This window comes from Phalacrocorax aristotelis, chromosome 7, assembly GCF_949628215.1.
Source record: "Phalacrocorax aristotelis chromosome 7, bGulAri2.1, whole genome shotgun sequence".
NCBI lineage: Eukaryota > Metazoa > Chordata > Aves > Suliformes > Phalacrocoracidae > Phalacrocorax > Phalacrocorax aristotelis.
The window spans coordinates 23162689-23186267 of record NC_134282.1 but is presented as its reverse complement, the minus strand read 5'-3'; the positions used below and the strand labels follow the sequence as shown (position 1 = coordinate 23186267).

Sequence of the window (23579 nt, the reverse complement as noted above, 5' to 3'; positions counted from 1 at the left end):
CTCTGAAGTCAGAGGTTAAAAGGCTTTTGAAATCCATCAATTCCTTCCTCCTCCCCACCCCATTCTTGATTGCTGCCTCTCTCCTACAGACAGCTGAAGGCTCTGTCACAGTGCTGCTATTCTCCCTTTTGCCCCTTAGTACAAATGAACCCAACTGAGCTTCTACATCATGCTGCTGTCACAGGCCCATACTTCCAGACTCCTAAATAAACTGCATCTGACTTGGCAGCTGTGCTTTCCAGCACCAGTGTCTTGGCAACAAACCTAGGATGCCCTAGAGCTTCACAAATATTTGCCTTAGCTAGTACCATTCATGCAGAGATCATTGCTTGTTGCTCTCCACAAAGAAAGCAACCAGGAAGACTGCGGTTATAGGTTGTTGGCTTCAATAGCAACTCAAATTTTATGGTATACTCTGGTATGTTGTAACAGTTCTACTTCCCTGTGGAAGCATGCAGGTTTTTTATCAATCCAGTACAAGATCCTTACAAATACATGCTGGTAAATTTTAAAGGGATGTGAAAGTTTGAGTACTTGGCTAAAAGTGCTTGAACTTTAAAAGCCAGTGTCATAACAGAAGTGTAAAGCAGCCTTGAAGTAGGCAGTTGTGCTAAGGACTGTTCAGTAGGCTTACTCTAAAGCAACTTGTGCATGTATTCAAGCCCACAGCTATATACAAAGTAAAATCTCATCATCTAATTAGTACCATATGTTTAAAGGAAAGAATATACTCATTTTTGACCATGAGATATGCGTCTGTGCCAAAAGTTTACCAGTGCCCAACTTTTTTTGAAAGGAGAGGTCACTTATTTATTGCAAGGAGAGCAAGCTCAGCTTTCCATTTGCAGAGAAACAGTAGGAAGAAAGGGAGCAACTGAGTGTACCAAAACAATTAATCTGACCTACAGTCCACTCTCACAAACTGCAGGTATAGAATGTGCAGATTGATGCAGAGCAGCACCGAGCAATATGGAGGGAAATAAATTTCCTACCACCATGTAATTTACCATTCTTTTGTCCAGGGTGCCGTTTCAGGAAGAAGAAAAGTAGTGGGTTTTGCTGTGGAATTTTTTCACTTCAGGACAGACACTATTTCATAGATCTACTCATAGCTGTAGCTTAGAACAGGTGTATCCTCAGCTGCTAAGACATCAGTTCATTCATTTCATCAGAGACAGATTTCTTCGCAGTTCTCTCCCCATGAAGACGAGGCAGCGATAAGACTTTGAGGTCTGGCATGATACCCCAAGATTCCACTTCCTACTTTTCCTTTATGTGCTGAGTTTTATTTGGTTTTGTTTTTACAGTGTTCTTCAGCCTGCAGCAAGGTTGGTGTTTCTGTTATTGAAATACTTGCTTAACTGAGCCTTCACCATTCCTTCACCAACTTTCAGATGGACCTGTGCATGTCCATCTGAAAGCATGATTACTGCTTGAGTAAATAATTAACATTATTTTTATAATTTAATCATCTAAACTAGTCTTCCCAACTCCCCACTGTTTGCAACATCCTGCAGGATAGTAGAGGCAGAACTGAAATCATTTTAGCTATTCTGTTTTGTCCTTAACAACTTCAGTCCAATGTATCCCTCTCATAGAAGTAAGCTGTATGAACTCAAAGCCTCTTTTTGTGGTGAGACTTAAGAGACAGTACAACAATGATGATGTTCTTAGTCTCCTTGAGCTCAAGAAAAGCTAGAAGTACTTCAAGAAGGTAAAATTGTCACTCAGTGAAAGAGAGGAGGGATCAAATACAGCCTCAGGAATGAGGGTGATCAAACACACAACAGAAGAACCACAGCTATTACACGAGACAACGGGTCACAGACCACATTATTAGAACACCACAGACTTCCTTCATGTGAAGGGTATAAAGTCCTTTGAACAGAAGAGTCTTTAAATTTAAAAATGAAACATGAACATGGTGTTCCCAAATCTAGTCTCTGTCCTCCTCCCTGCTTCCTTACCTTCTACATCCTGTCCTACCTCTTGATCCAATTCACATGCTCTGCTTCCCGGGCTGATCTTTCACATAATCTGGAACTTGTATTTAGTGTCCACTTACACAAGCTAGCAATCTGTGTGTCCCCACACAGGCTTCTCTGACACCATTAACCCCATCATAACCCTCCTGCTTCAGACCACCTTCATCCCTGTGCCGTTACAAGAATCGCTTTACACAGCGCATATATACAGGATTATGTTCATCCTTAAATTTCTGTGTTATCAGTCACTATGAGATATGCAAGTTGGAAAAAAGTTTTTGCAACAGGTTTCTGACAAAGACAGGTGGAGCTGTCATTCCACTTTGTGCATTGATTTGGCTCATACACATTCCTATCCTCCCAAAGTGCATAAACCTTGGTGTCTTGGACCTCTGACTGCAGAGGGTTGGGTATGCTCTTTAGGAGCCATTCCCATGCCAAGACAACAAAAGAAGGATAAGGAAAAATCAATTATAAAGAACGCTCTGAAAGATGATTAAAGTTATAGACATTCTAGCAGCTTGAGACTCTATGACCCAATAAAGGATCAAGAATGTTATTTACAGTTTGTGGCTATTATAATTGTTATTCATATATTTACTTAGTTGCTGCATTTTAGTTGTTATATCCATATTTCAGTAACACAGAGGAATCCCCATTGTGGGCCACAACTGACTGCTATATGCAAAATACAAAATTAAGGAAAATCCCTTCCTTGAACACCAAAAGTTACCTTAGCATATCTGAACAAATACATCCGCCCAGTTAAGTTTTGCCCAGCTCCTTCCCTTCCTGCCTTCTCACAGAAGGCAGTGTCAAAATTCTTATATTCCTAAATAATTGAAGGATGAGGCTCAACATACGCCAATTTGTTTGGGCCTATTCCCAACAGCTGGTTGCCCTCTAAGTATTGTCACCAGGGCAATTCTAAAATAGATTTTATCATTCCCATTATCTTCTGTGGGCTGCAACCACTGTTGACACCACAGATAAAAAAACCACAAACTCCCCCCACTTCTGGTCTTTGCGCTGTTCTCATAGTTTATAACTAATTCATAAGGGAACACAGCACTAACAACCTGTGTGTGCATGTTTCTATCTGCGTAGGGTGGAAAAGCAATTTAGATGTGAAAGATAGTGTAAACTTACTTGGCACTGTACACAAAAATATTTTCAGCTTGTCTGCCTGCAGATAGATCCTAAATAATACAATTCATTCTGAATGACTGATTATGGGAATCCTGCTCATAAATCCCAGACTTGACATTTTAAAATCAGATTTTCTTTTCATTTTTAAGCAATGAAATTACTTCTCCATCTTGACGTGATTTATCATTTTCTGGATGAACTAGCTAACTAAACAGGCCAAAACCTCTAGCTGCAAGGATTCATTATACATTCTCATCCTCTATTTACAGCATGCATCCTGTTTCTTCATATTTGTCTTAAAGGAAACAGATAAACATATATTTATTTTAAACATACTATGTTGATTCCTTTAAGGTTTTAATTCATTCCAATAAGCTGCATACAAAAGGTGCTACATAATACATAACTGAGTGCATATGGGAGCATGGAGATTTTTATATCAACTTGAGGAAGACAATGACTAATTTAATTTTTATTTTCATATAATAGCCTGTGTGAAAATAGTTGTTCTGGCCTGACCTGTTCCCATAGGATGTATCTCAGCAATGAGTGATTTGCACTCTCACTGCAAGTCTCAAGAACAACTTTACGTTTTGCATTGATTTGGAGACTTTTTTTCCCTTCAGAGAATGCAATGTTACTCCCGTTAGAGCCATTCTGAAAAAATACACAAAGGATGACTTAAGCTTATACAGATACAAACCTGCATCAAGTAAAAGTGTGCCCATGCCTAAATGTCATGGAATTGTAGGACTTCTTGGTTTTATCAGCACTATTCCTGAGCATCTGCTCCTGTTACAGAAGTCTTTAATCAAAAAGTTTACTTCAGCCAAGTGAGTTATACAAAATAATAAATCCCATCATACCCAGAGCAGAAAAAAACTTGCCTCAAGAAATACTTTAAGAAACTTTGCACATATAGGTCACTACGTTATTAAAGGGAAGAGAAAAAGTACTGTGGCACTGAAGGCTGAAATATGAAATTTATTTTCCAGTAGTTTATAATTTGGCCATGAAAAACTCCTTCAGGCCAAATTTTTACTACAGAGACTTAGCTCAAACTCAGGTTCTCTCTGAAAGCCTAAGATCCAGTTCAGACATTAAGAAGATTAGTAGAAGTTACAGAAATAATGTATTTCTCAACAGAAATTCCATGACAAAATCAGTTGCATCAGGTAGGCAACTGATTAAATTGTCAGTGTTTCATTTTTCCAGACTCATTCTCAGATTATCTGTAATTTTTGTATACACTTATGCAAACATAACTGTAGACTGGGAAAACACAGCGCCCATGGGCCCAACACACTATCTGATATTCACAATCACACATTTGAAAATGCAAGTTTTTGAGAAAGCTGTATACATTTCAGTGACTATAAAGCACATCTTCTTATCTTGTAATGGAAAGACCTGAATTTTAAAAACTTTCAAATGTATAGCCTTGCATGACCCCAGACCTGCCTCCAAATAGTAGGTGTCAGCAGGGCAGACCACAACAGTCTACCATGGACACTTACCATTTCTTTTGAAACAATATGAAACCTTTAAGTAAACCTGAAAGAACGCCAGACTAATTAGACAATTGAGATGACATTTGCTGCATTTTTGGTTGTGGTTTTGGTGGGTGGTGGCTTTTTTCTTTTTTCTACTGGTCTTGGTGTTTGTTTTCTTAGGGTAGATACAAAATCAAGGATTCCAAAACCAGATTCATGTTCAATGCAAAATGATCAAACAGAGCCTTTCTCCCAGACACACAGAACCCTCTTTCCATCAAACTGGACAGCTGAAGGCTTCCTCCTTCAGACTCACATGCAGTAGTCTGTTACTTAAGACCTCATTAATTTTAGGACAAAATACAGACAGAAAATGCAAAAATTTCTGAATACAATTTTTCTGTGCATAATTTGTCCCAATGTATACTAGACCACAGGTAAATGGTCTCAAGTGTGGCAGAAAAGGTATTTTGACATTCTTCTTTCAAAACAAAAAAAAATGTTGACAACAGTACAGTCTTTCTTGAGTATGAGGCAAATGAATGCTATGAAACTAATTTAGTTCCAGTAAAATAATATAAGAATTCTTCCTGAAGGACAGTAGTAGCTCTAATGGTATTAAGGGCTGTATTCTACCCAAATGCTAAGGACTGAACTGCATATTTAAAGACTATATGGGGCTATTTGGTTGATCAGAGCAGTAGAGTTTTCCTGGTTTAAAAGTGATCTAGGCTTTCTCTCCAGTAGTAATTAATCAGCAATCTGCCACACCTTTGTACTTCATCAGTCAATTTTGCGAGTCTTGTATCTGTGCAAATCATTTCATCTCACAAACCACTGCAAACTAAACAGAACCTAGAAGGCCAGGCCTTAAATTGCTGTGATGCTGTACAATGATTAGAAAACCTCTTCATCATTAAGATTTCTATCATTAAATTACACTTAAAAAACCCACTAATTTAATTTTAATTAATTTAATTTTGGATCTAATTGGTGTTGCTTTATCTTATATTGCCTACAAATACTGACAGAAACAGGAACATAGCAACTTGTGAATTTGAATTAGTGAGCTTCTTAAATCAGATAGAATATTTTACAAAATTACCCTCCAATGTAAGTAACAAGGATTAGTCAGAAAATATACCATGAGATAAAACCTGAGGCAACAGACCTCAGGCTGCTTTCACTATCCACTTTTACTTTTTCATCTAGTGCTCAGATATTTTACCCTAAAAAATAGGTACCGATTTTGCTGTTTATGGAATGAATGCCTGGATATCTTTATCAGCAAATTATTTACAAGTGAAGATAGATGAGGAAATAGAAGGCCTGAAGGTCCAAAATAAAGTATAAAATGCCTAATCTGTATTCCAGTGTGAATGGGACTTCCTTGGCAGCGTCCTGGTTTCTAACATTGGCTCCCTATGCTGTTTTAGCATGCAAACCAATTAATTTTAAGTTTAAAATGTTTAAGCAGCCCTTGAGGTCCAGAAAAACTTAATCCACTCCCTTACTCTTTCAGCTTTATAGCTATCAACAGTATTTTCATGCACTTTCCAAATATTAGTTGAGTTCTGTAACATAAATTTTTGTCCTCTCTTAGGCTAATCTCAGAATGATCCTTTAGCTTCAGTGGGCATTCATAACTGGCATTACTAAGCCAGAAAAAAACCCATGCAACCCTCACTCAGTATACCTGAAAACAACAGGTATTGCTTCAAACTACCACTTGCTAAAGTGAAGTTCTGCTTTTGTTAAAGCAATTTTCCATCTTCTATTTTGGCAGCTTATCACGCTCATGAGTTGCTACATAACATCCAAACTATTTTCTCTAACTCTAGCAGCTATTATTGCCTATGGAGAATGTTAACAAATGCAGAGACATACCTATTTCTTTACTGCATTCACTTAACAGAACATATGTATCTAATTGCCTATTTGTGTGAAAATCCAGTGGCTCCTGTGATTGGCATGGGCACAGTGCAGTGGCAAGCTCAGGCCAACAGGAGAGGTGCTAGAAAGTATGAAGTGTGGTTTCTGACAACTGTTAAATTCTCTGGGGACTCCTTTCTCTAATTTAAGTAGATTACACAACTTTGGTGAGATTATAACATATCAATGCATAAACATTAGCTCGCAAACTAGATTGAAGTAGTTCATATTCATATTAATCTCCTGGTGATACATCTTCTGTTGCTCTAACAGTTTAAATCTGCTGGAGCGATGGTGGCACCCTGTGGCTAGAAAGATATGCCTAAAAGCTGTCTACTGCTTTCTGTCTGCTGCATAGCTCTTTTGCTGCACCATTCTCACTTTTCCTGTCATACTTAGAATGATGTTATGAATTACCAGATATAGCAGACAAAAGAAACACTGGGTTTCATTACATACCAATAGGTCAAATATTCTACTTAGTCATCTTTAACTTGATTTCCAAGAAAAGGTAGGATAGACTGCAGTCCTAGAAATCACGAAGCAGCAAGTACTCAGACCTCAGAGAATCTCTGAAGAGATCAGCAGGTGTTCAGAGCCTTACAACCCACTCCGTCGTCGTAAGATGCTGAGGCAAGGTTCACCTACACAGCACCTGGCACTGTAAGATTAAGCTACATGCTAGGGCCTCCCAAATGATTACTCAAATACTAAAATTATTAATCTCATTAAATAACTTTCATCTTTGGCTGTGCATTGGGTGTAGGTGGCAAGGTGCTGGTGGGGGGCCGCAGGGGTGCCCTCTGTGCCAGGGCCCCCCCCCCGAGAAGGACAAGCCAGTTCCAGCCCGTTGCACAGCAGCCCCACTGCAGGACGCAGCCGAGGCCCTCAGAGGAGCCAGGGACACCTCTGGGACAAACACTGCCCAGCAGCTGTCCTTAAAGCTGTACGAATTAAAGTATCCCAGAATTTTTACTTTTCCCTCCTCTCAACAAGAGAATCAAAGTCGAGTTAGCTGCTTTTGGAGCAGAAAGGCACAAATCTTAATAGAGGCATCTAATTACCTTCTTATGATCATTAATCCGCAAGCTGTTAGAAAAAAGCTACATGACAAGAAATTAGAATGGCAGGAGCGTGGTGATATTTAGGATAAGCAAATACCTAATCTTCAGCTAAAGGGAAGATGAGATCATGAGCAGAAAATGGCTTGCTAGCTCTGTAGGAAAACAGTAACCACAGTCTTGCAGCTTGATCATCCATTTCCTGTGAGAAACAGAAGCCATAAATGAGGGAGGACATGCTTCCTTTGTTTTGGAGGGGATCAGGAATGCTAAGGGTAATGATCAGTGAGCTCATACACTAAATAAATCCCCCCGGAAATAAACTAAACTACTACACTAACTAAATCCACCCAGTAACTGCCTGGACAACATTTTTTTGTTTTCCAGCAATAGGTAACATAAGTAGCAGCAGACCTTTCTCAGCAGCATATAGAAGATAGAGAATGGAAGCATTTGGAAAATGAGAAATGGAAGTGATATTAGTATGATGTTGGCTAAGAAAACCCAGCAATTTTAAGAAAAAGCATAATAATCTCACCTGTCTCAGTCATTTAGATAATTGTGACATTTGCCTTTGAGATTCTGCTTATACTTTTTATTAACTTATGGTTACTGTGTTGCCTGTATTGGAGCACCTTGTGTTTCATGCATAACTTTTTTTTATTATTTTTAGAAAAAAATTCACATTGCTCATCTATGGAGTCAATGGCTTTATTACTGTGCATTGATTCTTCTTTCTATTCTCAACCAGTTCTATCTTTTCCCACAACATCCCATTCCTGGAGGATGTGCGCTGTATACAACAGTATTTGCCATCCACTAGCAAGTGACACAGCCTATGTTTTCTCTTCCCAGAGGGCTAGAACCTTTTCCTTGAGATGTAACAGTCTGCCACACGACAAGGTCATATCCTTTGGCAATGCTTGGTAATATGCTTGAATTTAACCTTTTCTATGTGACAACATATAATCTTGACAGATATCACGTGAATGGAGTTTGGGAAAAAGCTGTTTCTCAAAAGAATTCCAGTGTGCCAAAGTTTCAAAATGTACTAAAGAGGATCTAATAACTAATGGCATCTCATGTTGGAGAAAGAGCTGGCAAACTATTAGTTAGGGAACTATTAGAAAATAGTACATAAATACTGGCAATTTACCTCAGTTTGACAGTGTGATATTTTTCATAGAGACAAAAGTTCCATACCTGGTTTCCATAAATTTGTCTGAATAAATATTTAATAAATTTTAAGGAACATGGCAGAGGAATTTTACAAACCTGAACACAAAACAGGAATATCAGATTCTTGCCAATATTACATCTAATGGCATTTGTTCCTTTGTTATTGCTGCAAGCATGAGGAGATTTACAAATAATGAGCTCATAAATGTTTTGCAAAATAAAAAATTACCATGAGTTTATAAATGCTGCTTTTTGCAAGTTCTGCTACTGCTACTTACAGATATGATAGTTCAACTTTCCAAATGATATTTCTTCATTACTGTTGACCATACTGGAAAGAAGCAATGCAGATTTCAGCAGTGCACTACACAATTCATTGATGAGACATCAAAACAGCCAACAACAGAAAAATGCAAGAGAACAGAAAACCCCAGTCCAAAACTTTACGAGCAGGGTCCTATATTCATACTTTCCCAAATTGATAGCTCCTTTCTCCTTTGCTTTAATCTTCACATAACAGATTATAAGGAAATGAACTATTTTTCTTCTTATATAAATCCCAGAAGCCTTTGCAAATTTCATAATACATGTGAACTGAGATGCTAGTGTTGATTTAGAAGCCAAATCTGAATTTGGAAAACAACTGTTATGTAGGAGTCTGTATAAAACCCCAAAATGCGTTAACACACACCAGTGACTAATCCCTTGTGTTCATTGCTCACACTCACTTTCTTTAAGTAATTGAAATAGCACTTTGGAAAAAAGGGAATCTGGGGGATATGGAAGGAAGTGATGTTTCTGTGTTGGTTTTGTTCAGCATCATAAAAGCTGAGATTTTTGTTAGTGCTGGTTTCTATGAAAGCTATCCAAACTGACAATTCAGTCACCAACAACCTGGTTGTAAAATCTCTCAAGCTGATGTGTGGAGACTCTGCCTAATTTGGTGCCTTGGCCAATAACGGTTCTCTGTCTGGAACAAATAAGTAAGTTTTTGTAAAGATCCAATGGGAGCTGGAGCCACATCACTGAACTGTGTGATGACCTGAGTAAGACAGAGCAAAGACTTTTCAAAAAGGTCAGTTTTGGAACCGTTACGCTATCCTCATTTATCCTTACCACTCTCGCTCCTCCTCCCTCATCTGTAAAAATTCTGTTACATACCAAAGAAAACAATTTATCAAGAATTTATTCTGTGCTTTTTAAAATCTCAATAAATGCAAAATTTCTGCTAAGAAGAGAAAAGTTAATAGAAAAATGTCTAAATTTACCAGCTACATTTTTTTTTACAAATGCCTCATAGTTCATTCACTATTTGTTTTAAACATGGTTGTCTCTTTACAGTCCTGAACAGCAGCCCTTTGTTGTTTGCTAGGCTGCTGATTCACAAAATGAATTAAAGAAAACACACTACTACTGGCAGTTGTGACTGTTGACATGTATCCTAAGAAATTCTTAGCTATTTACCCAGTGATTACATTTCCCATAGTCATTGAATGACTTCTAAAATGTGGCTTTTCCAATACAACAACAAAAAACAATCAACTCTAGATGGATCTCAATGGATGGTCTGGAACAAATTAGATTTCAAATGAGCTTTAATAAACCATTTTTTGCCCTAATCTTTTCCATTATTTCCACTGACTTGTTTCTCTCAAAAACAGGTCCAATGGGTGTATCCTTTCATGATGGTAAACACCCAGCAGATCTACACGGTGACTTGTGCCACAGTGTTTTTCATTAGCTCACAACACAGACAGCTTTTGCTCTCCTCCACAAACCCATTCCTGAGTAAACTTTTTGATCTGAGTCTAATCTTGAAAAGAGACAGTGATAAAGTTTGTTAGTCAAGGGCTGATATCAGAGGTCTGCTTCCACACAGAAACGGAGAGTGCCACTGTCTCTTTAAGTTTTAAAGAAATCGTTCAAATCATCTATTGGCTGTTTCCATTATTGCCTCAATGATAGCCTGTTTGTGTAACGCTGGAATCTTAGCTTAATGGTTATGAATAAAAAATTTTAGATCTGAACCTTTAACTGATGGAGTGCAACAAGAATGTAAATAAAATACTGTAGCTGGAATAAGACCACCACTGCTTGAAATACACTTTACATCCCAACAGCCTCCATTTTTGTTTTCTGATTTCACTGTCTCTGATTCAATTTTACCAACGTGTCCCATTCCCACTCCATTGGTTTTTGTGTGTGTGTGTTTGTGGGTTTTTTTGTTTGGTTCATTTTGTGTTTTGATTTGGTTTTGGTTTTGTTGTGGTTTTTTTTTAAATAATAAAGTACTAGAAATGTTGGAGTATCCTCTACACACCAGGCACATGGACCAGCCACAAAGTTTGCCACAATACTCTATGCCTGCACTCACTGGAAGTATACTATACCACAAGAAATTAGCAGGAGAGACAATACGATGACCAATGCCTTAAGTTACTATAATTGCAAAGAAAATTTTGAGTAAAAATGCCACAGTAAACTTACGAAGTGAACTGAATATCATGATACATAGGAAGATGAAAAATTAATCCTGTGATCCTTGACGAATGAGACACAGGCTAAAATTCTTTCTTTACTCTTAAATACAATGACCAGCAAAATACAACAATCATGTAACTCTACAGATTCTGCCTGGTCTCCAGTATGTTACTAAAAGTTAAAAGAATCCATACTTTTATACGTTATGCTATCGCTTCTCAGAAGGCATACGTGGTCTTGTACGTTGCTATGTCCTGTGAGTACCCTAGGATGAAATATCTGCCTCATTCCATTTCAAGATCAAGACAGTGGCTCTCTTTTAATGGGCAAAACACCAGTTTAGTAGGTATGATTGATCTGAGGTTATTCTCCTGTACGAAACTCAGTTGCACAGCAGGCCTTTGGTACCTTTTGTTTTGACACATGGAGTGCTTTCCAGTGGATGCTTATCTGACCTGAGTAGATCATCCACAAAAAGAGAATGAAGTTCTGGTTATACCCAGAGAAATGATGAAGCATTCACTGACTGCAGTGATGTGCAGATTTCACCTACCTTGGACACCTACATTCTGGTCAGATGTAGTTAATTTCATTTTCAAACAGCAAATTGATACTCAAAAGAACACCAAGTTTTGGTTTATGTTGTTAGATAAGCTAATAGCATTGGCCCATTGCTGAGAAATGAGATGTGACTTCATTTCTAATTATTTTCTCTTTACACAGCATATGTCACATTCATTGGTCACTGCCCAACTTAATAATTGCTTATCGCTTTGCACGAATTTCTTATGATTGAAATTCTAAAAACATCTGCCTGAACTATGCCCATAAATCTCTTGGCATTTCATCTTAACACAGTTGTCTTAAAAGCCAGCTTCTCTTACAGCTATTTGGTGTTTTATTGATAGTAAGCTATTTGTCCTGTCTAAAGGATAGGAAAAAAAGCAGAGTATCTCTCAAAACTAATAAAAAAGTGCTTCTTCATTCACAGAAGCTGTATGCATAAGAAAATAATTTTTAAAAAAATCATACATCAGCAATTTGAGTATTTCTCAAAATGAAACTACTAATCCAGGTCAGACAATAAGACTAGGCATTTCAAGCAAAAAGTATAGTATACAAAAGGCAATAAAAATATTTTATGAGTTTGTGACATAATTGTTTTCAGACTGACTGTCAATAACTGAGTGCAATAGTTATTCTTTCAAACACTTTGACATGTTAATCATGTATACAAAACCAGGCTTTGTCATGTATCTCACTAAAAATCCAGACCTGTGTAAACTGACAGATTTTTCCAGAACAACTAATGTAAAGAAGGATTTATGGAGGTCAATTCAATGCAATTTATTTAGAGAGAAGCATTTGGAAGTGTCAGCCCTGAAGATATCATATATTTCACTTATCTCTCACAGCCCAAAGTGTTAGTCTTGAAGCATTTTGGAGTCTTTCCAGAGCATGTTTCCACTAGCACTGGGTGGGAGGAGGGAGAGAGGGGACGAGAGAGGGAGAAAGAAAGAAAAAGAGTGTCTAATGAGATGTAAAAGTGTTTGACCTACCTGGTGAAGCCTTGACTTTTCTGTCAGTGTTTGCAGTTTGGCATGACTGATAATAAACAGAAAAATGCTTTCTGTCATCGTCTTCTAAACTGTCTCAGATTACACTGTGTAAGGTGCTGATGAATTGTATAGATAGTTTGCTAAAGAACGACACTAAAATTTTTTAAATAAGAGGTTGATACCAGTAAGAGATATTGTCTTTCTTAAATACCCCTTGAACCTAAAATTGCAGTTTAGAAGTCAGTTGAAGTGGACTGGAAGATGGACATGACAGCATATTTTGGCTTCAGAAAAATACTGCAGAATAAGACTACTATAAAAGATGTGTTTAATGCAGGATTCCTCTTCCTTTAATCACAGCCTGGTGCAGGTGTCCAGGATTTATTAGTTCACATTTCTTATATCCACCAAAAAAAAATTTGTAAGGAAATGGGTTGTCTACACAAGTGTTCATCCACCAGCCCCAAAATTCTGGCAGTGTAGTTGCAAAACAAGGAGCTAGGCTCTTGTCATATGTTAATTCTGCAGTTGTTATTCCAGAAAAATAACACATTACTCCATAGCACTGCTACTCATGCACAAAAAACCTAACCAGCCTCTGATCCAAAATGCTGTTATCACTTAATATTGTAGAAGTTCCTTTTTTTTTAAAAAAAATAATTCTTAACAGTGATTGCTATGAGCCTTCAGCAGGTTCTCCAAGATGCCCATTTAATGCAGAATATGTGCTATGATTTTGAACCTTCTCACACCAGTTTTGTTGCTAAAGTCAGGTTAGACTTTAGGCAGTGTTATCAACCACAATATATTCCTTCCTCTACCCAGGCATAAGATAAACTTGTTCAGAGAAACAGTTTAGCTTACAGCACAAAATCTCATCTAGTAACAGGTAGACATAACCACTTACAGAGAAGAGCAAGGATTAATATAATACATTCAAGACCACAGTCTTGTTTCCCAAGAAAGGTTAAAAGAACCCTACTGAGAACAGTATCAGATGCTTGTTGACAGACGACAGTAAAGGGATTATCTATGGGGTACAGAAACTCTATCTATCCCAGAAAGATATGCTGTGTGCTATATGGTATTGTTTTATTTTATGCTAGACTAAACTCATAGTAAAGATCATGCACTCCTGCTTTGAATGCCAACAGCAATTGCATTTGCATTTGTCCCCCAAAGAATTCTGGGTTGTTCTGTATCACAAATTAGTATGAAACAAGGGAAAACAATGAGAATGAACTGAATTGCTCTGCAAAAAATAATTTAAACTAATTCTAATGAATTGAGTGTTTTGTGAAGGAATCTCATTACCCAAATAAAATTAAAGAACATTTAAAAAGATTGAAGAGTTTTGAAAGGCCCTTTTGAATGCCCAAGAGCCAAACCAGATAAAATTAACAATTATTTTTGAAATTAACTCAATGGACTGTTATGCAATAAGATTGTCTGATAAACACTAATTTAATCTAAAATGAAATTTCTTTGACTCATATTCCAGTTGAATACCTTCAATAGCTTTTGTGAATGAGAAACAAAATGTAACCAGGAAGAGAAATAAACAGTAACTATTCCTTTCATGAGCTATAATATTTATGACTATTCACATGGTCTTGTGACCTTAGGAGTGAGCAGGATCTAATCTCCACGTAAGAACTAGGGATTGTACACCAATGGCACAAAAAATTAAAATCTGCAACAATTCAATTAAAAAAAGAAGATATTTGAAGCTAAATCTGAAATACCACAACTAACCTTTACACTAAAAATCTGTTGCAGCAGATGAAAAAAAACCCATGCAGATCTTAACAGCATCTCCTTTATGTCAAAATTTAATTGCCCTCTAAAATTCCAGTTCTGAAATTTATATCTTATTTTACAGCAAAAGACTTAACCAATGCATTTGGTTTCCAACTATAAAAGCTACCACAGCTCTTTAAGGCTGTAATTCTAGTTTCAGTAATGAATGGATTTTTCCCCCTCTGATCAACTGCAAGTTAGTCAATGCTATCAGGCCAACTAAACCCTTCAAAGTCAAAAGAAAACAGCAGTAGTCATTAATGATGCTACCAGCTTAATTTCTAGAGATAAATTAAAGTGGGAAATATGATCCAAATTTGTCTGCCTTCACCAGCTCATCCATTAGCTATATTTTGCTATATTCAGTGGACAAGCTGCTAACTTCCTTTATTTTGTTTTCAACTCTGGTTGTTTCTTTGATGTGCTGTTTATGTAAAACTGTTTCAACATGTTTGGATTTTATTCTTTATTATAAATTCCTGTCATACTGAAAAAGGCTAAAATGAGGTTGACCTGGTATATACTTTCTCCCTTTACTCATACCCCCAAATTTGTTTATGTGTGTTTATATATAGAATCATAGAATCATTAAGGTTGGAAAAGACCTCTAGGATCATCAAGTCCAACTGTCAACCCAACACTACCATGTCTCCTAAACCATGCCCTGAAGTGCCACGTCTACATGTCTTTTAAATACCTCCAGGGATGGTGACTCCACCACCTCTCTGGCAGCCTGTTCCAGTGCCTGACCACTCTCCCAGTGAAGAATTTTTCCTAACATCCAATCTAAACCTCCCCTGATGCAGCTTGAAGCCATTTCCTCTCCTTCTATCACTAGTGACTTGGGAGAAGAGACCAACACCCACTTCACTACAACCTCCTTTCAGGTAGTTGTAGAAAGCAATAAGGTCTCCCCTCAGCCTCCTCTTCTCCACACTAAAACACCCCAGTTCCCTCAACCTCTCCTCATAAGTCCTGCTCTCCAGACCCTTCACAGGCTTTGTTGCCCTTCTCTGGACATGCTCCAGCACCTCAATGTCTTTTTTGTACTGAGGAGCCCAAAACTGAACACAATGTTCAAGGTGCGGCCTCACCAGTGACAGAGTACAGGGGCACGATCACCTCCCTACTCCTGCTGGCCACACTATTCCTGATACAAGCCAGGATGCTGTTGGCCTTCTTGGCCACCTGGGCACGCTGCTGGCTCCTGTTCAGCCAGCTATCGACCAAGACCCCAGGTCCTTCTTAACTGGGCAGCTTTCCAGCCACTTTTCCCCAAGCCTGTAGTGTTGGACGGGGTTGTTGTGACCAAAGTGCAGGACCCAGCACTTGGCCTTGTTAAACCTCATACAATTGGTCTCAGCCCATCAATCCAGCCTGTCCAGAATGTATAGGATGCACACATACGCACAATAGTAGCATACTGTATAATATTCATTATTATAAAGGGAGAATCTCTGATCCAATATCAAATTCTTTTTTTGCAGACATGCTATTGCATATTGGTATCATCTAGATAAACAACCGCATCAAGTATGGGTATGGTATGAGAAATTAACAAAATAGTTTTTAAAATTACTAGATTAGTATTCACTGAAGTTTTGGGGTGAAAGGTTGATTAAATAAGGGCTGGTCATGAATAAACCATAGCATCTGATAGCTTTAAACAGAAGATGGTCCATTTTTTTTCTTTTAATTTCTTTTACTTCACTGTACAATATCAGATTCTTTGAAAAGTTAGAATTTGGAAACCAGGGGTAATACAGAACCTAACATTCCCACAGGTATTGATCAAATCTGACCTAAATGTCTAACTCTGCTGCTAGAAATTTTAGATTTGTCTTTAACAATGATCCCATGAAGCAAAGAACATATCATCTATTTAGAAACGAGGCACATGAACAGAACAGTAACTTGCTCAAAGTTCAACGGAAGGAAGCATAAAACCAAAACACAGGCTATCTGACAGTTATTTAAGACCCCAGAATAAAAAATGACTCTTCCTACCAAGTCCAGAAAGGATTAAAAATCTCCAATATAGTTCATCTGGGGAAAATTTCCAGCCCATTTTTCATCTGCCTAGCTCTATTTTGGATAAACACCCAGATTTCTGAGCACTTACTGAAACCAAATTGAAATCTTGGATGCTCATTCATTATTACCAAGTACCATATGTCTAATTTTATTTTTGGAATTGTCTTTGGCAATAACACACTCTGTTCAGAAGATTTGTGGCAAAGACTCAAATCTTATGGTTGAGAGGATGAGATTTTAGGTGGGGGAAGTGTGCTGCAGATACTCAATAGAATATGATGTGTGTCTTTTACCTTAGCTTTACAGTGTGTTTTGTTGACCTGTAAGCCAAGAACAAGCGCAAATGTGAAGAGGTACAGAATAAAAATCTTTGCTATGACTCCCACACACAGGTGGAAGTTACGAATTTTGGCAGACAAATCTAATAATGTAATTTCCTGTTGTCTAAGATTTTCTCTTCCGTGTTCTTCCAGAAGCTGGCTTATTTGGCTTTTTAAACTTGTAGCCTGTTGAGTGTCATTATAAATGCATACTACATATTTTTGTCAGGTTCACACTTAAAAGACACATTTCTCTGCTTGGGCAGTTCCATCATCAACACTGTCTGCCTTGAGTTACTACAGAAATTCCCCTGGGCTCAGATCCAGGGCCTCTCTCTCCTCTGTCACCAAATATGCCACGGCAGCTTCTACATGGAGCTTCTACATTTTTTCGGCCATTTCACTCAGACTATCTCAAAGTGTTTCATCTAATATACTGGTATCACAGGGACTTAAAAGCTGATCCCTTTAAGAAACCTTATATTTGCAGATATATATGGCAGTCAGTATGGTGGGTTGACCCTGGTTGGATTCCAGGTAGCCCCCAAAGCCACTCTATCACTCCCACTCCTCAGCTGGACAGGGGAGAGAAAATATGGTTAAAGGCTCATGACTGAGATGAAGACAGGGAGAGATCACTCAGAAATTACTGTCAAAGGCAGAACACATTCAACTTGGGGAAATTAGTTTAATTCATTACCAATCAAATAAGAGTAGGATAATGAGGAAAAAAAAACCCTAAATTTAAAACACCTTTCCCCAACCCCTCTCTTCTTCCTGGGCTCAACTTCACTCCCTCTGAGAAGCGCAGGGGGATGCAGAAGGAGGGTTGTGGTCCATTCACCACATGTTGTCTCTGACACTCCTTCCTCCTCAGGGGCAGGACTCCTCACACTCTTCCCCTGCTCCAGCACAGGCTCCCTCCCACGGGAGACAGTCCTCCACAAAATTCTCCAACGTGGATCCTTCCCACAGCAGACAGTTCTTCATGAACTGCTCCAGCGTGGGTCCCTTTCATGGGGCACAGTCCTTCAGCAACAGACTGCTCCAGCGTGGGTCCCCCACGGGGTCACAAGTCCTGCCAGCAAACCTGCTCCAGCATTGGCTCCTCTCTCCACGCATCCACAGGTCCTGACAGGAGCCTGCTCCAGTGTGGGCTTCCCACGGGGTCACAGCCTCCTTCAGGCACATCCACCTGCTCTGCCATGGGGTCCTCCACAGGCTGCAGGTGGATATCTGCTCCACCGCTAACCTCCCTGGGCTGCAGGGAGACAGCCTGCCTCACCATGGTCTTCACCACAGGCTGCAGGGGGATCTCTGCTCGGGTGCCTGGAGCACCTCCTCCCCTCCTTCTTCACTGACCTTGGTGTCTGCAGGGTTGTTCCTCTCACATATTCTCACTTCTCTCTTTGGCTGCAGTTAGGTAGCTTGTTTTGTTCATCCTTCTTCAATATGTTATCCCAGAGGCACTATAACCATCCCTGACTGGCTCAACCTTGGCCAGTGGCTTTATTGGACATGGGGGAAGCTTCTAGCAGCTTGTCACAGATGCCACCTCTGTAGCCCCCTCCCATCACTACAAAAACTTTGCCATGCAAACCCAATACACTGTGGAAATAACCTAGCTCATATATTTATCCCACGATTGTTTCCTTCATTGTAATTAAAACTCAGTCCCTGCAGAAAGCTTTCTTAGTGCACAAGTCCCTCTCTACGCTACTGCTGCTGCATGGTGCAGGAGGTTTTGTTCCACTTGCTAAAGCTGAGTGTTGGTGGAAAACCCTTGTTGCTTACAAAATATCTTCAGCTCTTCTGAAATTCCTCTTGGAACTTTGCTGTATCATTAGACCCTCTGAAATTTTTTGAATGAGTGTTAATTTCTGCCCCAAGGCATGCCTGCAGTATTCCCTTGAACATGGAGGTTCCCTATGCAGTTTTAGAATCAGAAGTAATCATATTAAATCCAATAGCAAAAACACACCAGATTTATCTTCAGCTGCAGCACCATACTAGCAAGGTACTGCCAGGATCCAGTATACAGCTGTACATGGTACTGTACTTTGCCATGAAAATACACGGCAGTGCACCGTACTGTGCTGTGAAAATACACCTCAATACATGGCAACATTTTGGTTACTTATGTCAGGGTTACTAACTGTTTGGCAAAATGTCCCATCCTGTTTACTGCATTTTAGAACTCTATGTGAATAATTTCAAAGAAAACCTATTATTTCTTATATTATGGAATGGCTTAAGAAATATTATCTACTGTCTGAACTTTAAGCTATGATTAAAGATTTCAGGTTTTCTTTCATTCCACATTTACTACTTTATTTTATTTTTAATGTCATATCAGAGCTGTATTATAATTGTATGATAGTCAGTGTTAAATCAAATGCAAAACATGCAGCAATGTTTAAAAAACTTACCATCCAAATTCAAGTGAATATTTATGTATCTTTTGTTCATGGAACATCTATCACATCCCATTTATGACTGTAGCTGAATATTAAAAGGTTCCTTGTCAGTGAAATAAAGATAATGTTGAGGCCTATCATCTTTCTTCATTTCCCATTTTCTCTCCCTAGAACAGCTTGAAATGCCTTTCATTGGAGCTACTGCCATGAAAACTTTGGCATTTCAGTAATGAATGTTCTTTTTTAAAATGAAATACAACACCAAGTTAGTACATAGGCTGCAAATGTACCCCAAAGCTATTAACAGAGATAAAGCACAAAAACCATTTCTGTATTCTTGGATGCACAAAATTTTTTACCCAACGTAGGAATTGTTTAAGCAGATACTGTGTACTTATGTACATGGGAGATGAAGGCAAGGAAAAACAGGACATACATAAGGTTGTTTTTCTTCTAGAACCTCCAAAATTCATAAGAATGTAAGCAAATTTACACCACCTAGTAGGACTCATTTGTTGACAGCACTAATATGGCTATTGCTAAAGACAGCAGAGAAGTAGTACGTACACAGGCAGTTAACATGGTTCAGCTAATGAGTTGCTACAGCACATTCTCTCGCTCTTCTTTTTTTTTAAAACTAAATTAAATAGGAAATTCAGAAATGTTTAGCATCCAGTTCAAGAAAGCACTCTAGAACAGATACAAAGTTAAATATATGTTTAAGGCCACAGGGCTCAAAAAGGTCAAACTGAGGGGAGAATATGGGACAATAGTCTGGCAAAGACATCAAGTAGCAGAGTGAGGAAGGGACAGGCAGTATGCCCAAGTAATGGCCGAAGCCTAGGGAACTCCTACGTGCACAGGAGTTTGCAGCCTGTTTAAACTGTGTCCTTGACACAAACATTTTTCCAGAAAACACATTGACAATTATTACTTTATAAACATTATTCTCCAACACAATGCCTATTTTGATTTTGAGGACAGCATAAAATATTTTAAAATTAATATGAAAATAGAAAAGTCAAGGAATTCACAGTGCTGGACTGGTAAAGACAACAGTCAAAACAACTCTCTGGCAATAACGCAGTCTTTTTGTAAAGTCTAGGTCAGCTGTGCTTAAGAACATACTAGGCCTTGACTACAGAGCCGCAGCAGAAAATTACAAGCAGGAAATAAACTATAGAAATTAAACTAGGCAGCAACTTGTCACAGTTGTTAGAAACAAGAAGTACTTCTAGTAATGCCCGACACCTCTCACCCAGGAAGGAAGATGAAAGGAACATTACTATCAAAACACAGTTTCAGCACTGCAATGCCATGGCTGCTCTCCTGTGTTACTACTGCTTCAGAGATTCATTAGCAAGTTAAAGAAAAACCCAATTCTGTACAACTCATATTGCCAACAGAGTTATTTTTTAAATATTTCTGTGTCTATTTCTTCATGCTATTGTGTTCATTTCCTTTTCTCTCTTTATGTTCTCCCAGTTTAGATAAACCATTGCTCATGAATAGACTGAAGAAGACAAAAAAGTTGTTTTCAACTGCTTCGTCTTCCACGCTGGTGATTTACCTGGCTGAAGGATAAACAAACAATAGCTTCTATTAACAAACATTAATTCTCCTTAAAGTGGATGCAAATTCAACCTTGTGAAAACATTACACCAGGTAATATTGTCTACATTAGAAAGTTTAACATATGGGATTAAAGATATTAGAAGAAAGTTCTAAACAAAGCTGTTGTATTAATAACATAGATTTGGTCATGCTTTAGTTTACGAATGCTTGTTTTTTTTCATGTAGCTGCCTTTGCAGTAATTTAGCCACAGCAGTGATATTCAAGTAATTTTAAGTGCACAATGCGACCTTTTGAAAACAAGTAAAATGGAACTCCCTGCTGAAATAATTGACTTTTCAACGAATATCAAGGAGAATATTTCTGCAAAGCAAGCTAGAAAAATGAAGCCAAGACTTTTCTATGGTACAGCAAAATATTTTATTCAAAGCATATTGAAATAATTTTCCACTTCAAAATCCAAGATCTGTTTCCTAATGTAAACATGTGCTTCTGTATTCAAACATTAGGAAAAGGTGGCTGTGTTCTACTTATCATTTAAAGGAAAATTACTCAGGAACTCCTTAGCGTCAGACATTCCTTCCAGCAACTTACAAGATTGTTATCTACTGCTGCTACAAAGTGGCATTGATAAAAACCAGGGAGGCAACTGACCCACAGGAGACAGACACATTTGTCTGTCTAAAGAGCAGAACAGAAGTGGGAAGCAGCCACAAGAAGCACCAGCTTCTCTCAGCCCTGATCACAGGTCAGGGCCCTCAGCCATCTCCAGGGGCTTGAGCACCCAACCTCGCTAGCACTTGCAAGCTGCTAGCAGTCTTTTGCATTGAAATTAATTTACTGGGGCGCAAGTCAGAGTTCAGCACCATGAACATTTCATAGAGTGTTCTGCATCCAAGTCTCTTTCCTGCTTAATTCCTGATATGTGTGAGGTTATGTATATATAATGTACATTTATATATAAAACATCTCACATGCACTTTCAAAAGCTCCCATATCACCTATTTACTCCATTTGCAGACGCATTATGATCTCTCAAGCAAATAGTTAATTACTTAATAGTTAATTAAATACTCACTGAATTGAGTAAATATGTAATTAAGGGGCTACTTAAAATGTGCATTATAGATATGACAACTGTGATGGCCTTCGTGAGTTTGGAGCACTCTGCCATTATAGCATCCCCAGAGAGACCTATTGATGCTGCATTTGTTCCAAAAGATGATGATGCTGCCTATTCATCCTTGAACTACTTTCACTTACTTGGCCATATCAAGGGAGTTAAGCGAAGGGTCACCACTACCATCATTCCATGGCTAAAAGATAAAGCTTAATATTGCCTCAGAGGGAAAAAGATATATTACCTTGGGATAATTTGATAACTGAGGTACACACTATATTTTGTAACCCTCCCTAGGTAATGCAATACCTTTAGCTCAGAACAGCCACTGCATATAGCAATACATTGACTGCATAACATTCACCTGAAGTAATGGTGGGCTTGTTAGGCTTGCCTCACCTCAACCAACACTTCTGAAATATTTTTGTCAAACTCTTAGAAATTAAGATTAATATAAAAATAATCTGTCCCTCCACAGTGGGCTTCTCAGACTCAGATAAGTAGGAGGGGCAAAACAAATGGGATATACAAATTACCTATTCTTTATGTGTCAGTCCCAGATTGACGTGACTTCATAAACAGGGGCCCAAACCTGTACAGTAGAAATATTGAGAAAAATAAAAGTTGATCCAGAGTTAGTAATGTAAGGAGGAATGTGGAAAAGCACAACTTCTCACTTGACTGCAAAATGTATACGGAATTTCACCTTCCTATTTTTTGATGAAGCTGAACTCTCGGCTCCCCCTCCTCCTTGAATGCTGCAATGTAAACTCCCTCAGTTTATTAACTACTTGAACTATATTCTTCCCTAAGCAGAAGGGGTGCTGGCTTGGCAGAGTTGCAAGGAAAAGAGGCCTCACTGTAATGGAGAGCTGGCACTACTGACTGAAGAGAAGAGAATGACTCGCACTTAGTCTTTAATGAAATAATTTAAATAAGTCTGTTTTCCTTGTTATGAAACAGGAGAAAAATCAATAATGGTTGATTGCCATTCCTATCCACTATGATTTTTCTAGAATGAACCCACACAGCTGAACTTGAAGTAAGGCAGAATTAAGAATACCAAATGTGTTAATAACAAAACAAAATTTTAGCGGTAAGTAAATATCAATAAATGAGCATTCCATCTCACTGTTACTTTATAATTTACACTAATGTTATTTCTTTAAGTAGTCTTAAAAGGTAGACAAAAATCAGTTGACAAAAAGATAAATGTGGCAGTATACAGATCTATAACATGTACTGATCACCTTTAAAAAGTCCACAAGTATATTACTTAAGATAATAATTGTTTTATTCACTTTTCTTGGCATGGATTCGTACAGGTCCTTGACCATCTCCCTTCCCTAGTTTACCCTGATGTAATTAATTATTTTGCCATTACTGATGGAAGCAAAGTCTGACCATGTGAGAGCGTCTGAGGACAGGGAGTCAGGGATTCCCATAACATTGGTTTATATAGGAAAGCAACCATAT

General features: G+C 38.3%; 1 protein-coding gene across 1 annotated transcript in view; it reads left to right on the top strand.

The window, feature by feature from the left end:
* The window catches only part of TRIM42 (tripartite motif containing 42), a 92152-nt gene extending 69835 nt beyond the window's left edge, over positions 1 to 22317 (top strand). The window contains 1 exon segment of the mRNA XM_075098370.1: positions 22112 to 22317. Within this exon segment, the coding sequence (XP_074954471.1) occupies positions 22112 to 22317 (206 nt within the window).
* The last annotated feature ends 1262 nt before the right edge of the window (positions 22318 to 23579 follow it).